Below are 13,013 nucleotides of genomic sequence, written 5' to 3' on the forward strand. Positions count from 1 at the left end.
TTCTCCATATGACCATACATGAAAATGTGCTGCTATTATCAGTCGCTCTTGTGGCTACGAGCACACACAAGTGCACAGACATGCACACAATCAGACGCACACATGACAGAATGGCTGGCAGCAGACAGGTGAGGCATGGAAGAAGAGCGGAAAAAGAAAAACGTCTTTACCTCATTGCTCAGCAAAGCGGCGTTGAGTGTTCGGCTTATTTCGAACATGTTGAAATTCTGTACTTTTTTTCTGTCCTTTTAGTGTAAGCTTCTCCTCAGTTCTTTCCTCCGATTTTCTTTGCTAAGGATGGGAGTCAGTCCCAGAAGCAGAAAAAAAAATAAAGAAAAATCAAGCAATAAAAAAAACAAGCAGGAAAAAATCTGGAGGAGTCACTATTAAGTCCTTTCTTTTCTCTTTCTTTTTAGCTGTCTTTCAGATGTGCCCTGCTGGCTGTCGCTGTAATAATGTTTCTGTCCAGGATCCCCGCACACGTCTTGAGTCAATATTTTTCTCTCTTCTTCTTCTTTTTCCTTTTAAATCTCCCAGGAGTCAGCACATTAAAACGTGAAGTCGGTAGGTCGGCTTGGCGGGCTGGCGTGCTGCCTTATCTGTCCCCCGCACACTAGCTCACACAATACGCTCCGATCCTCAAACTGCTTGCTAGCAGATTAGCTGTCCCAAAACATAGCACTTAGTTTAAACTCCCCTCCCTATTGCTCTCTCTCTTCTCTCTCCCTGTATCGTCCCCTTTGCATTCCCGCCCTCTCTCCTTCCCTGCATCACTCTCTCTCTCTCTCTCTCTCTCTCTCTCTCTTAAACCCCCCGCCCCACCTCGCAGCTCACGAAATGATGCAGCTTCAGTTCACTAGTGCTACCACAAGGTGGAAAGACTGTTCTAGCACCACGGACAGCGCCACCGCTTTCCACTGCGTGCCACTCCTATATGTTTGATTCTCTTCTCGTTTCTTGTGTGTCTGATACACAGCAAGGGAACATTTGCACTTATGGAAGCACTCCCTCATGGACCATGAAAACACAGGGCAAGGATAAAAGGATTGGTTTGTGGTGCGAGGACTAATGTTTTCCACTGTGTTATCTAATTAATGAAACGGGATGTAAATGTGTAAAATGGATTATGCAAGTCGTTTGGCATTGGAAAGCATTTGGCAGGTTTTTATGATAGGAAAGGTAAAGCAAAGTGAAAGGAAAGGAAGGCTACCTTTGAGTGGCCAGCAGACGAGCACAAGCGAGGGATGGGCTGATGTGAGCATCAAGGTCAGGTGGCTGTCCTCTTCCTCAGCAGGGTGTGGCATGGCCATGACAAAGCAGCCAGTCACAGGAGAGTCCAACTACGCAACAAACAAGAAATGTCAAAATATAACACCGAGTCAAAAATGTGACTCAGAACTTTGACTTAAGATGTACTGTGTTTGCATCTAACAGGGAAAATGTTGCTGAAATAAAAGGTTTTGCTTTACAATAGATCCGCTTAATGGGGGTCATGCTGCTGGAGTAATTGGAGCTATCATCTTCTGCAATGCTAATGCCAGTGGTGTGATACAACTAGCTTTGTAATTACGGACAATTCTCTCCTCGTGCTTTGAATTCTGCTTTCGCCATCAAGGAATTGATGGCCAGTTAATAGTGTTTTATTGACACAGGAACACCAGTTGAGATTGACAGTGTCCAACAGTATTATAGAAGTGATGTTCGCTACCACATTTTTTTTTTTACTCAAGTAGTCGCTGATACCAAGTATTAATATCACTTGTACTTTTGATACATAAAAAAAGATAGCAAATTTTTTGTTGACACATTTTCATTGAGCAGAGTACTTAGAGTAAAAAAAAAGTATAATGAGGGATACATTTGAAAGAAGACATATACATCCCAATATCGAATTTTTCCTTAAAATTCCATGAAATTATTCTATTATTCTATTCTAATTCTAAATGTCTAGTCCCTGATCGTAAAATGATAACAAGAGGGCTGTCAATGTTGCGAGTACCGATTACTTCACATATATGACAGAGAAACGGCCCGATACATATATCTGGTAACGGTACTCGCTAGGGATAGTCGTCCCGGCCGATATTTGGCATTTTGACAAATATCAGCATCAGCCTTTTTTACGAATCTGAAAGTCAATAAAGCCGGTATCTCACTTAGTGGCAAATGCTTGCGACTGAAGCAATTTTTGGGTTTCCGATGTTTGCAGACACATTTTACTTTGTCGCAAAGAACTTTTGATCATGTTAAGACCATTTTTTACTGTCTGAAACCTTTTAGTAACCTTTGTCACCCGGTGACTAGCTTTACAGATCAATTTAAAACAGTGTTAACCTCCTATTTATGTATTTAAATTGTATTTACATTTTCACTTTATAGAAGATGCTTCTGACAGTGGAAAATCCGTACACTTTTTGTTTTTGAAAATAAATTAAAAAATCAATAAAAAATAAGAAATTAAAAGTAACATTTTAGTTATGTTCAAATTTTGGAAAACTTTATATGTTTAAAATAAAAGTGTTGACAATTTGAAAAGTTATTTTTATATTTAACAAGCATGCTTAATGGCAAGTTAGTTTTTGCATTTTCTAATATTTTCTCTTTTACTGCAAATTTATATCAGCTTAAGTATCGGTTATCAGCATCCTTGCCTACTAATAATCGGTATCGGTTCTGAAAAAACCCCATATCAGTCAGTATCACACTCATCATATATTCAAAATAAATGTGTTACAAAAACATTAGTTAGAAGTTGTTTTCCCTCCAATTAATGACATAATTGCTGCATCGTCATGCTGTTGTGATTGTTGGCAATATATTGTGATATGTTATGATTTACTCTGTGATTCTCACGCCTAGTGTTCAAAACAATACTTAAGAGGGACATATGACGTGTGAAGGGGTATCAGCAGGGTAAACAAAGCAGATACATACAGTAAATCCAGAAACACAAACATGAAAGTATCATCAAACATATCGTCTTGGCTTCAGCTCATATTTCTCTCGTCTAACAAAAGGGCTGCCGGCCACATCCCTGTTCCGCAAAGCTGGTGGTCTCTGAGGGACGAGTGGCCCAGCGGTGCCCTGGGAAGGAGGAGGGTGCGGGGTGAGCTGTCAGATGAATCATCCAGAGTGAGGCTTGATTCCTCAGTCAGCTGCCTCTCAAGCCTTCCTCTCTGACCCCGCCTCGCTCCCCTAAGCTCTCTGATTGCTGTCACCATAGTGATTCTCTGTGTACTGATGGCTGGTTCCTTCTGAGCCGCCAACCCCCTCCTTCCCGTGCCCTCATAGCCACCCAACTTGCTGCCACTTGTGCCTCGTATTGATTTTTGCATGACTACCTCCTACACAGATGATGGACTTCATTTGGACACATTAACAAGGCTTTCCCAGTTGCTGGTGCAGTAATGCAAGAAACATGGTTGAAGTCAAATGCCCCGGTCATATCATTCGGAATGTTAGTGACATTTTCCTGAAAAATACGCCCGCAAAGTAACATCAGCAAATCGTGCAGAACCTTAGATCAGCAGGCTACTATAAGCGCTACTTGGGATTAAAGTTAAAGTAATGCTAATTATTTAAATATTTAAATATTTAAATATTTAAATATTTAATTATTTAATTATTTGATTATTTAATTATTTAATTATTTAATTATTACTTTCTTTGGCATTGGTGTGACATTAAAAACATTAGAATGTATATTGTCTTGTTTTAAAGTTTTGGCATTTACACTAGTTGTTAGCTTCTTTATACCAATCGTAACTATGTAACTTAAGATGTCACTTCAAACATGTCTTTACAGTAAATCTTTGATGATTTGAGATTTGTCATTAGAAAACTCACCTACTTTTATTTTTTTTTCTGTAAAGCCCAACGACTATTTGCTGAAAAACTCATTTTTATTCAAATGTTCAACAAATGTGAAAATAAAACTGAATGGAAACGCGAGAAATTCGAAAAAGGGCCCACAATTCGTAAAAAAACGTTTTTATGCTTAGAGGGGGTGGATTTTGAAGCGTGTAGAAAAAAGGAAAATGCTAATTTTGGCAATGGAAACAGGTTTTATGAATAAACGCTGGCGAGACCGGATACACGTCGCACAGTTTGACCGGCTATTACGTCACACGTACGTTTGTAGTCCCAAAGCAATGTCAGACGATAAAGTAAGGTATGTTTAGGAGGACGGCGAAACAGAAATCTTTTGGGAATTAAAGAAGAAAATATTAGTGCTATCTTAGATGGAAAACAGCAAATAAACGCTACGGTTTATCAAGAATTACAAAAACAAACTCATACGCCGTCATCGCACGGCACAGTCGCTTCCTGTCTTCTTCTTCTTTTAAAATTACTGATGGATCACATCTCTTAATGGTGCATACAGCGCCGGAGTCCCCTCTCAATATTCGCAAAAAAAGAACAAATGGAAACAGGCATAAGTCGCTTGTCCGTTTTGCGAATTTTCAGTAAATTTGCTTTAAAAATCTGAAACAGTTGGATGGAAACCTGACTATTGACATACAGTATTTTTGTGATCTTTCTATAACGCCCTAAGATTCCGCCCAAACGCTCCTTTTAGGCACCATGGCAGACGGGTAGCTACTGTTAGCCACCATTTGATAATGCTCCGGCTTGACAGTTAACAACAAATAATTTAAGATTCCAGTAGGGGTCCGACATGCAGGCAAGGTAGTTTTGTGGTTGATGCTGTGTAAAATAGGTTTGTAAACTTTTCAGGATGCATAAAAAAAAGTGCTAATCGCTATTGCTAGTGGTGGCTTCTCATACATATTAACTCTTAGTAAGAGATAAATTATTACATTTAAGACTTTTCAGGAAGAAAGCACAGCAAAGTTTTGAAATGTGATGCAAGTAATGATAGTACCCCAGAGGGCTTTCTGATATACTCTGATTAGGTTTATGAAGTTGTGGCACGTCCTCCACTTCCAGAAGAGACTTAAAAATAGCCACATATGTTACTGCAGCTTCAACTGTTTCACTGAGACAGGAATGCCTGCAAACATGTGAAGCACACATATGAGCAGTCACGCATTGGATAAGCATGTAAAAATACATTCTCCTGAGAGATAATTAAAATGTGAGAGAACATGGAGCAGACTGTGCTTCACTTCAAGCGATTGTTGATCGTAATGACGGATATTTTCATGAAATTATTTCTGCACTTTTCAGACATCTTGACAGGAAAATGCTGCATTCAAAGTGTACCTTGGGCAGAGAGCTGAGGGGTTATTCTTGAAAGCGTTTATATTCTTACCTCTGACGAGTTTATGTTTTTATCAGCGTGGGTTTGTCTGTTCATTTAATTTGTTTGTGTGGAACGAGGATGGGTTGGCATTTGTCGGAGGAATTTCCGATCAAATGCTGTTGACAAATAATAATTAAAAGAAGTCAGATGAAAAAAAATGAGTTCTCTAATTTGAGAATTTATTTAAAGATAAGTTTCCACCCAGATCCAGACCGCGTGCACTTGGCAGCAATTTAATTAACTTAGAGAGTCACAGTCCAGATGTTTAAAAATATGGCCAAAACAGACTGCGGTCATGAGGTTAAAAAAAAACAACCCTTGGGCTCTATTTTTATAACCGGCGTAAATCCGGTGCGACACGTGGCATATCTCTGAGTGGAGGTGGGTTAGACTCAATGTTAGGAATTTCCAAGATGAGCGCAAACTGACAGATATGGGAGTGGTCTCAGCTGACTTCAATCATGGCCAATCAAAGCACCAACTACAACAACTAACCGACATCCAGCGATGACTATTCGTTGTTCGTCAACGGGACAAGTGCACGGCAGGCCGCCAGGCTTAGCTTATAAAACATTGGGGGAAACCCTGGAATGCCTCCAAGAATCATAAAGAAATACAGGTTGACCGTCCTTCATGAACTAGTAAGTAGTCTATGACACTCAAGAGTTTTACTTTTCATGACAGCTTGGCCTTGAGCATTACTGTGTGACATTTATATCAAATATGGTCTTTACACAACTGTTAAAACGAATCTAATGACTAGTGACTAAAGACTTTTTCAAGGCATTGTGTCTCTCCTCATAACAGAAGTAACACTAAGAAGCGTGAAAGCTACTTGGTGTACAATGTTGTGTTATATACTCATATAGAGTATATGAATTTCTCCAATATGAATTTCAGCCACAATATCAGGCTACAGTCGGGATCTCAAGAGTCACCTTATCTGCTGCAGACAAGCCAGGATATTATGGTAAACTCAAGCACCCTAATGTCGTCCCGCTATTCGATAAGAGCAGAGAAACAAGAGAAACATGCAGCATATCTAATGTATTCTCCTCATGCTCCATAATTCAATTTCAATCTCCCTCTTGTGAAATGAGTGACTGTGCCACCGTAGAGCCCTTTAATTGGCACGGTGTTAAAAACAATGACATAGCATAGAGGACGGTCATTCAATTCTCAAATTATTTTTTTTTTAAATGGAATTTTTCACGGCAGCAATGTATTCTCTGAGAAGTAATCAGTCTGACCTATCTGCTCAGTGGCTTGTTGATGCAGGTCATCAAATACAGAACACACACCCAAATACACACCCACACTGAAATATCATTGCCCTGTCTGTGGTCCTATTCATTTGGTCCAGTTACACAAGCTGAAAATTAGCATCAGCCTGCGTGCCACTTTGCTGCGACAGTTGTATGCCTGCTCATTTGATGTACTTAATCAGGTGCAGCCTTTGTAATGGGAAAGGAATAGGACCGGGCTTGATTGGCCTTGATGACATCTATGCGCCAATTGCCTAGAAAACCACCAGCTTTAATCAATCTGCAGGATGACTCAGAATCACTGGCTGTGGCCTGCATTGATTGGCTTTCTTTGAAAATACCATTAAAAATGCAGGTGTGGCTGCAGTAAGATGGAGGTGTGAACAGTAGCAGGAATGTAAAAACAGTATAGATTGGAAGTACAGTAATGTCAATTTACTAAAAGATCCACGTTGACAATATATTGTAAATTCATGCAATGAGCCTCAATTGCTATGGTATTATTAGGGTGGTCAAATATATGGATGATTTGACTATTTTTATTTTTTAATTTTTTTTTTATAGATGGCAGAAAGTAGTGTGTATGGAGTGTATTTAAATCACACAAACACTTTTTGGTTTTTCAAGTTATGTAAATCTTATACAGTTAGCTCAGCAATTAGCATAGCTTTTCCGTCTTTCTTCGTCATCCCTTGATGATGATACTTGCCAGAAGTGTAGTGGAGGCGATGATTACTGACATAGGACTTGTACTTCGTCTTACTCCTTTGAACATGTAAAATTATGGAACGACTTAAGAGTGACTTTGCTGTAACCAGGCAAAGCTAGCTAGCTAGCGGCACAATCAGCACCGCTAGCGGCATAATTAGTACCAGGCTTCAATGATGCGCGCATAGGTTGTGTCCGTCCAGCCCAGCAAAGTTTTTGTGATCGAAAAAAAAATCTGTAAAAAATGTGTGCTTTTCAGTTTTGCTATTCAGTGTGTTTTGATGAGGCGCAAAATGCAAATTTTGACTCACAAACTGTGATGCAAAACCATTGTAATCGGGTGACCAAACATAATTTTTTGCCCGGCCAATATGTCCACTTTTTTACATCGTATCTGGGTGTCTGTCTAAGAAATAAAAAATAAATCATGAAAATGTTTGTTTTTCATTGTAGGACGACAAATGGTAGGTGGAGTGCGCCGTGTTGTTCCCGTGACTGGTAGACCGCGGACTGCTCCCAAGTTGATCACGAGGTGTCTAGGAGGTAAAAAGGCGGGTTGTGTGTATGTGTGTTATTATTGTTATATAACAATATATCTACTTTTTTTATAGAAAAAGTAAGTCACATTTACACACTTAGAGTCTTCAGGTAAGATGAGAAACATTTTTTGTAATGTGTGACGAAGCCAGAGTACCTGGAGAAAATCCATGCAAGCATGGGGGAAAAAAAACCCACACAGGATGGATGAAACCCACATTCGAACCGCCTACCTGAGAACTGCCTACCTGAGAACTTCGGGGCGGATATGGAATTACCTACTATCTACCGAGCATTTTGGTAGCGTTTTTATCGTAATGAAAATCTAGTGTTGCACATATTGTTTACTATTTTAGTTTCAAAAATGCATGTATACTCTCAATGTGTAGTTATTATTATTTTTGTTTGATCATTTTATCAACAAAAAAACCAAAACATAACTGCTTATAGCCATCGGTTCTTCCTCACTGGGCCCACCCAGGCGTCTCAAAACGCGCCTGCTAAGCATAATTATCTTTAAGGGAATACTTTTCCCTACAGATCTCGTTTTGGAGTGTGTGACCACTGAGCGCTATTTACTAGGAACCCTACCCTTTGCCTCGTGCTCCGTTGCCGTGGCAACAAACGGAGAGCGTCGGCTGTTCTGTGCAAGAATGGAGAGGACGATGGAGGAGAACCCCGTGAAAGACGCCGAGACTGGTGTGTAAATATTAGCCTTCTTACCTCCTTCGCTTGCTCGTCATCCTGATTGTCCAAAGGGAGGGTCCGATGGGCGACCACGATCCACGACGCGTTTCCTCATCATGACGTGCCTTCACAATGGCGTGCTAACCCTTTTAAGCTAGCAGGCGCACGGATGTAAACAAGAGTGATGTCACCTGCATGCTGGAAGCGAGTTTTACTGCAACCCTCTCTAACCATGGTAAAGCCGTCAGTATTAGTAACACACCACGGATACTGACTGGCAAACATTCTGCTTTTTGATAGGTTTTCCGTTCAGTTGAGCAGGTGTGTTGGTCGTGGGACAGCTCAAGCTAGGTTAGCGGATACCTTAATTAGCTTCGCGTGTCAAGTGTTGTGCTGCTAGTGCTCGCCCGATTTCGTGACCACACACCGAGAAAGGGAGAGCGTGTTCAAGACAACACGTGTTAATCTTTCACAGCAATCCATTAAAGAAGCCTTTAATTGGAAACAAAAGAAGAAACTGCCTTCTCAGTTCTATTGTGCCCAAAAATTTTAATGTATGTTTAATATAACCACCATTTCCCACAATTAAGTTAGAAATGAGTTCATTAGATAATATTCTCACTGCCCATTGCCATGACTACAATAGTTGATATTAGTGGTGGTGTTACATAATATACTCTTCCGGTCAAAAATTTGAGAACACCCATATTTGTTCTTTATTTTTATTGAACGCCAAGCCTAATGAATAGGTTGTAATGGGAAAATCTAATAATGATTGGTGAGCTGTGTGGAAGGGCATGGTGGGGCAATTAAGTTACCCAAAACTGAAAACAAAAAACCTTATTTTTCAGAATCCATATTCGGCAAAACAAAGTGAAGGAAAATATTTTTTTCTTTAGCATGTTTGCCTAGGAATACAAATTACTACATTGTTGGTGAATGTCCTTGGCATCTGACAAATCATCTGAAACACAGCGGCCAAGTATTTCACCTCATTACATGCATCAAGGACCTTGTTGCTCAAGCAAAACATAGCGAAAACTGATTTCCGATCACCTACAGAGTGCACAATCATGATGTTGCTTTTCTTGGCATTCTATCGGATGTCATATCGGGTAACATAATGAGAACACATTTTAAGTAACTCTTGTATAGGCAGAGAACACCAGCAAGTCATCCACATACATACACATTTTTATTGTAATTGCACGTATATATTGTGATGCAAAACTACCAAATATTTTAACATTACTAACTTTTTCTACATATTTAAATTATTCTTAGCGGACACTTTTTTTTGGCTACACCTACATCGTGTAGAGCTTGACATATTGCAGTGTTTAGTCATCATCACTTGTAGTTAGAATGCCAAGTGATCATGAATAAAGTGACTGATGCAGGGATGACAGATTTGCAAGTCGTATCAGAGCTTTCAAAGCTAAGGTAGGGAGGACTAATTGGTTTAGTTTTATTTTATTTTAACTTTTTAACTTTAACTTTAATCTTTCCATATGTAGGCATGCACTTAAAAAAGCATGATATGACATAATAATAATAATACTTTATTGCAAATTATTTTGTGGATCTCTAAGCTGCAACTTGTGTCCCAAAAAGTATACTGTACTGAATAAAGCATAAAAAAGCATGCTGAAATAATTGTGATGTCATCTCACTTTAGGAAATAAATATGCTTAAATAAAACTGAGCTCTGTAAATCAATTAACTAAATTAGAAATTATTAATTAAATCGTTGCCATGGCTATCATTGCAGCTATACTTTGTCCTTTCAATTCAATATCCAACATTTAAAGCCATTTTAATATTATAATCAGGCAATCCTGCTAGTAAATCACATTTCAGGATTAAAGACAAATTATGTTATAATAATCTGCTTTTTATTTCTCAATTTTCTTTACACACATTGATGCATCGTATTTTAAAACAGCGATGTGTTTTGTTTTTCTTCTATTATGAATATGTAGGCAATGAAGCTGGAGGCGAGGAGGCCTTGGTGGGTAACGTCAACAAGCTGACAGTGAGCCCACCCGGGTACTCAGGATCTCCAAGAAAAGGACATCTGGTTTTTGATGCTTGCTTCGAGAGTGGTGAGTAGTAAGTAGTCTACTGTGTACTTGAACGCCACTCAATTAGCTTCTCATTCATATGGCATATGGTGCTATTAGTGGTTGCTCACGAGTTGATGCAGATATGAAAGAATGTGACACTTTATGAGTATGGCAGATTTTATGTGTGACTAAACTGCCAATTTGACCCTATGCTCTTTTTTTCAGTCAAGTGCATGAATAGTGTTTTGTTGTTTTTAACTTGTTTTTACACTAGCGTGGCAGTTAAGGCGCTGTTAAAATTCTATTTCAAATTGCCTGTACACGCTTTTGTAGTGATTGACAGTACAACTCTGGAACAGATGAATTACATTTCAGTCATTTCTTCGGTGGAACATATTTTGAAATCTTAACAATTCAGATGTCACACTAAAGGGTTGTGTTGGAATTTGCCGCTTCCAGATCAATATTAAATATTGCAGCGTCAACTTTTATCCTATAGCTCTGAAAGCATACCACATGAGGTGAGCCTGTTCCACATAATGCAGGTGGAACAATCATTACATGCTTATCTAATACAGTATATTTGACTGCAGTTCTCAAATGTTTGCCCCACTGAATTGGCTGCCTATTCAAACAAGAGCTGACAAGTGAGGTCTTTCTTTGATTTTTATTATTTTTTTGTGGGAAAATTATTTGCATGTATTAGCACAATCGTATATGCACCATCTCATGTCCCAGCCTGATTTTTTTTTTAATTAAATGTCTTGTATTTATATCCTCTGACATTTCCTGTTAGTAGTGTTCTCATATACACAAACACCACTTATGCGTTCATCATGCGCTCCCACTCGCATTAGCCAGGAGATAGAACAATAATACTGACTATATGTAAACAGTTAGCTGATCGCTGCCAATGACATGCTGTAGCTGATACACTTATGTTTGCTAATACCCCATACATATATAATACGTGTATGCAGAACTGTATTTAGGTTTATATCAGCATTAGGATTGCTGTTTTTTTAATTTATTTTTTTACTTTTGCTTTTGCCCATTTCCGCTAATGACATGTTAGAGGAGCTTAGACATTGATTAATGGGTATTGAGCTCCCACATTGAGATCAGCTAACATACATAACGTCTCCAGCTCCGGATGCATCTCCTGAATGATTTATGGAATTGATATTAATATCTTTCCAGTAAATGCATCTCTAAAGTTAGAATGGGGGAGGAGTTTATTTTTGTCTGGCTCTTATCAAATCAAAGGGTTTGCTTATATTTGATTAAACCGATATTGTCAGGTTTTCTTTTTACGTGAGTCTTGATTTCAGTTTGATTTAGTGTCAAGGTGACCCATGTTAATGAAAAAAAAAGTCCTTCGTGCTGAACAAACTCAAAATGCTGTGCTAATCAGTAAACCGTCCAAGTCAATTTTCTGATGGTATAATTAGGTGTCCCAATATATACCGTACATGGAATGTAGGAGAAACTCGTGGGATGTTTACATGTCAACTGTTTAGTGACTGTTTGTTTTGATAAGAACAGCATTTTGAAGTCTAAAAACAAATTATTTTAACACAGGAAATCCCCAATATTTATAGGGTATTGGGACCGAGCTAATAATAGCGAAAATCTGCAAATAATTGAAAAATCTCCCCTTTTTTTTTTTTCATTTTTAATCCAATACATTCTCAGAATAGGCATTTTCCATAAAATTGGATGTTACCCCCACCCCAAAAAGTATATTTTACATATTTCAAAATGTATATTTTTAAAAGTTATTGAAAATAATATAAGTGAATAAGTGAATCCATAGGTAAAATACAAAACGTGAATATGCAGAAGTCCCGTCATTGGGTTTTTAAAAACGTTTGCGCTATTTTTTAATATAAAATGCTCATGCTCAAGGATGAAGGAAATGCCTATACTCTCTATGTCTCAAAATAAAATGGTGCGCAAAGTGGACATTTATTATAACCAGCGAGGTCACTTGACTTCCATAACTCAAATTCTCAACCAAAATATACCCGAGTAGAATATTAAACTCACACTTGAGTAAGACTGAATGGACAGCTACTAAGATATGCGCTATATAGTGGTTTCTGTCATTTTGGCCGCTCAGTGTGAATTGGGGATTCATATGTTATATCTGTGGTGCTATGCGTACAGTATATGCACATTTGATAGGTTTCAACACATTTTGTTTGTTATCTCTGGACCATGATTGCAATTAACTAACAATCCTACTAACAGATGCAGTGATGTTTCAATTTCGGATTAAAATCCTTGACTGATGGACCACACGGAACTGAACTTTTTGGCATTGCCACTGACTTTTCTGTTCACCCGTCAACCCAAGACACGCTTAAAACCGCCCCCTGATTTGAATAACATTTCGTCCTGGCAGTATGGACCAAAACTGCCAAAATTAAAAATAAATAAATGACTAAATAAATATATAAATAAATGAATAAATGACGAAAT

The 13,013-nt window shown here is 38.5% G+C and overlaps 2 protein-coding genes across 6 annotated transcripts in view; one reads left to right on the top strand and one right to left on the bottom strand.

Annotated features, from left to right (window-relative positions):
- Window positions 1-8,636, bottom strand: part of elavl4 (ELAV like neuron-specific RNA binding protein 4) — a 110,607-nt gene extending 101,971 nt beyond the window's left edge. For 4 of the 5 annotated variants that reach the window (XM_086090036.1, XM_086090035.1, XM_086090033.1 and 1 more), the window contains exon 1: window positions 171-720. In XM_086090036.1, the coding sequence (XP_085946162.1) occupies window positions 171-218 (48 nt within the window). In that variant the 5' untranslated portion in view covers window positions 219-720. Of the gene's footprint in view, window positions 1-170; window positions 721-1,210; window positions 1,341-8,499 lie in introns of those variants that run through there. The other variant, XM_086090032.1, reaches the window with a different exon arrangement.
- The window catches only part of agbl4 (AGBL carboxypeptidase 4), a 299,306-nt gene continuing 294,580 nt past the window's right edge, over window positions 8,288-13,013 (top strand). Inside the window, exons 1-2 of the mRNA XM_086090040.1 lie at window positions 8,288-8,475; window positions 10,446-10,568. Of these exons, the coding sequence (XP_085946166.1) occupies window positions 8,430-8,475; window positions 10,446-10,568 (169 nt within the window). The 5' untranslated portion in view covers window positions 8,288-8,429. The remainder of the gene's footprint in view (window positions 8,476-10,445; window positions 10,569-13,013) is intronic.

The sequence above is a fragment of the Leptonotus elevatus genome, chromosome 11 (genome assembly GCF_054856555.1).
Source record: "Leptonotus elevatus isolate MCC_2025b chromosome 11, RoL_Lele_1.0, whole genome shotgun sequence".
In the NCBI taxonomy this organism is placed as follows: Eukaryota; Metazoa; Chordata; class Actinopteri; order Syngnathiformes; family Syngnathidae; genus Leptonotus; species Leptonotus elevatus.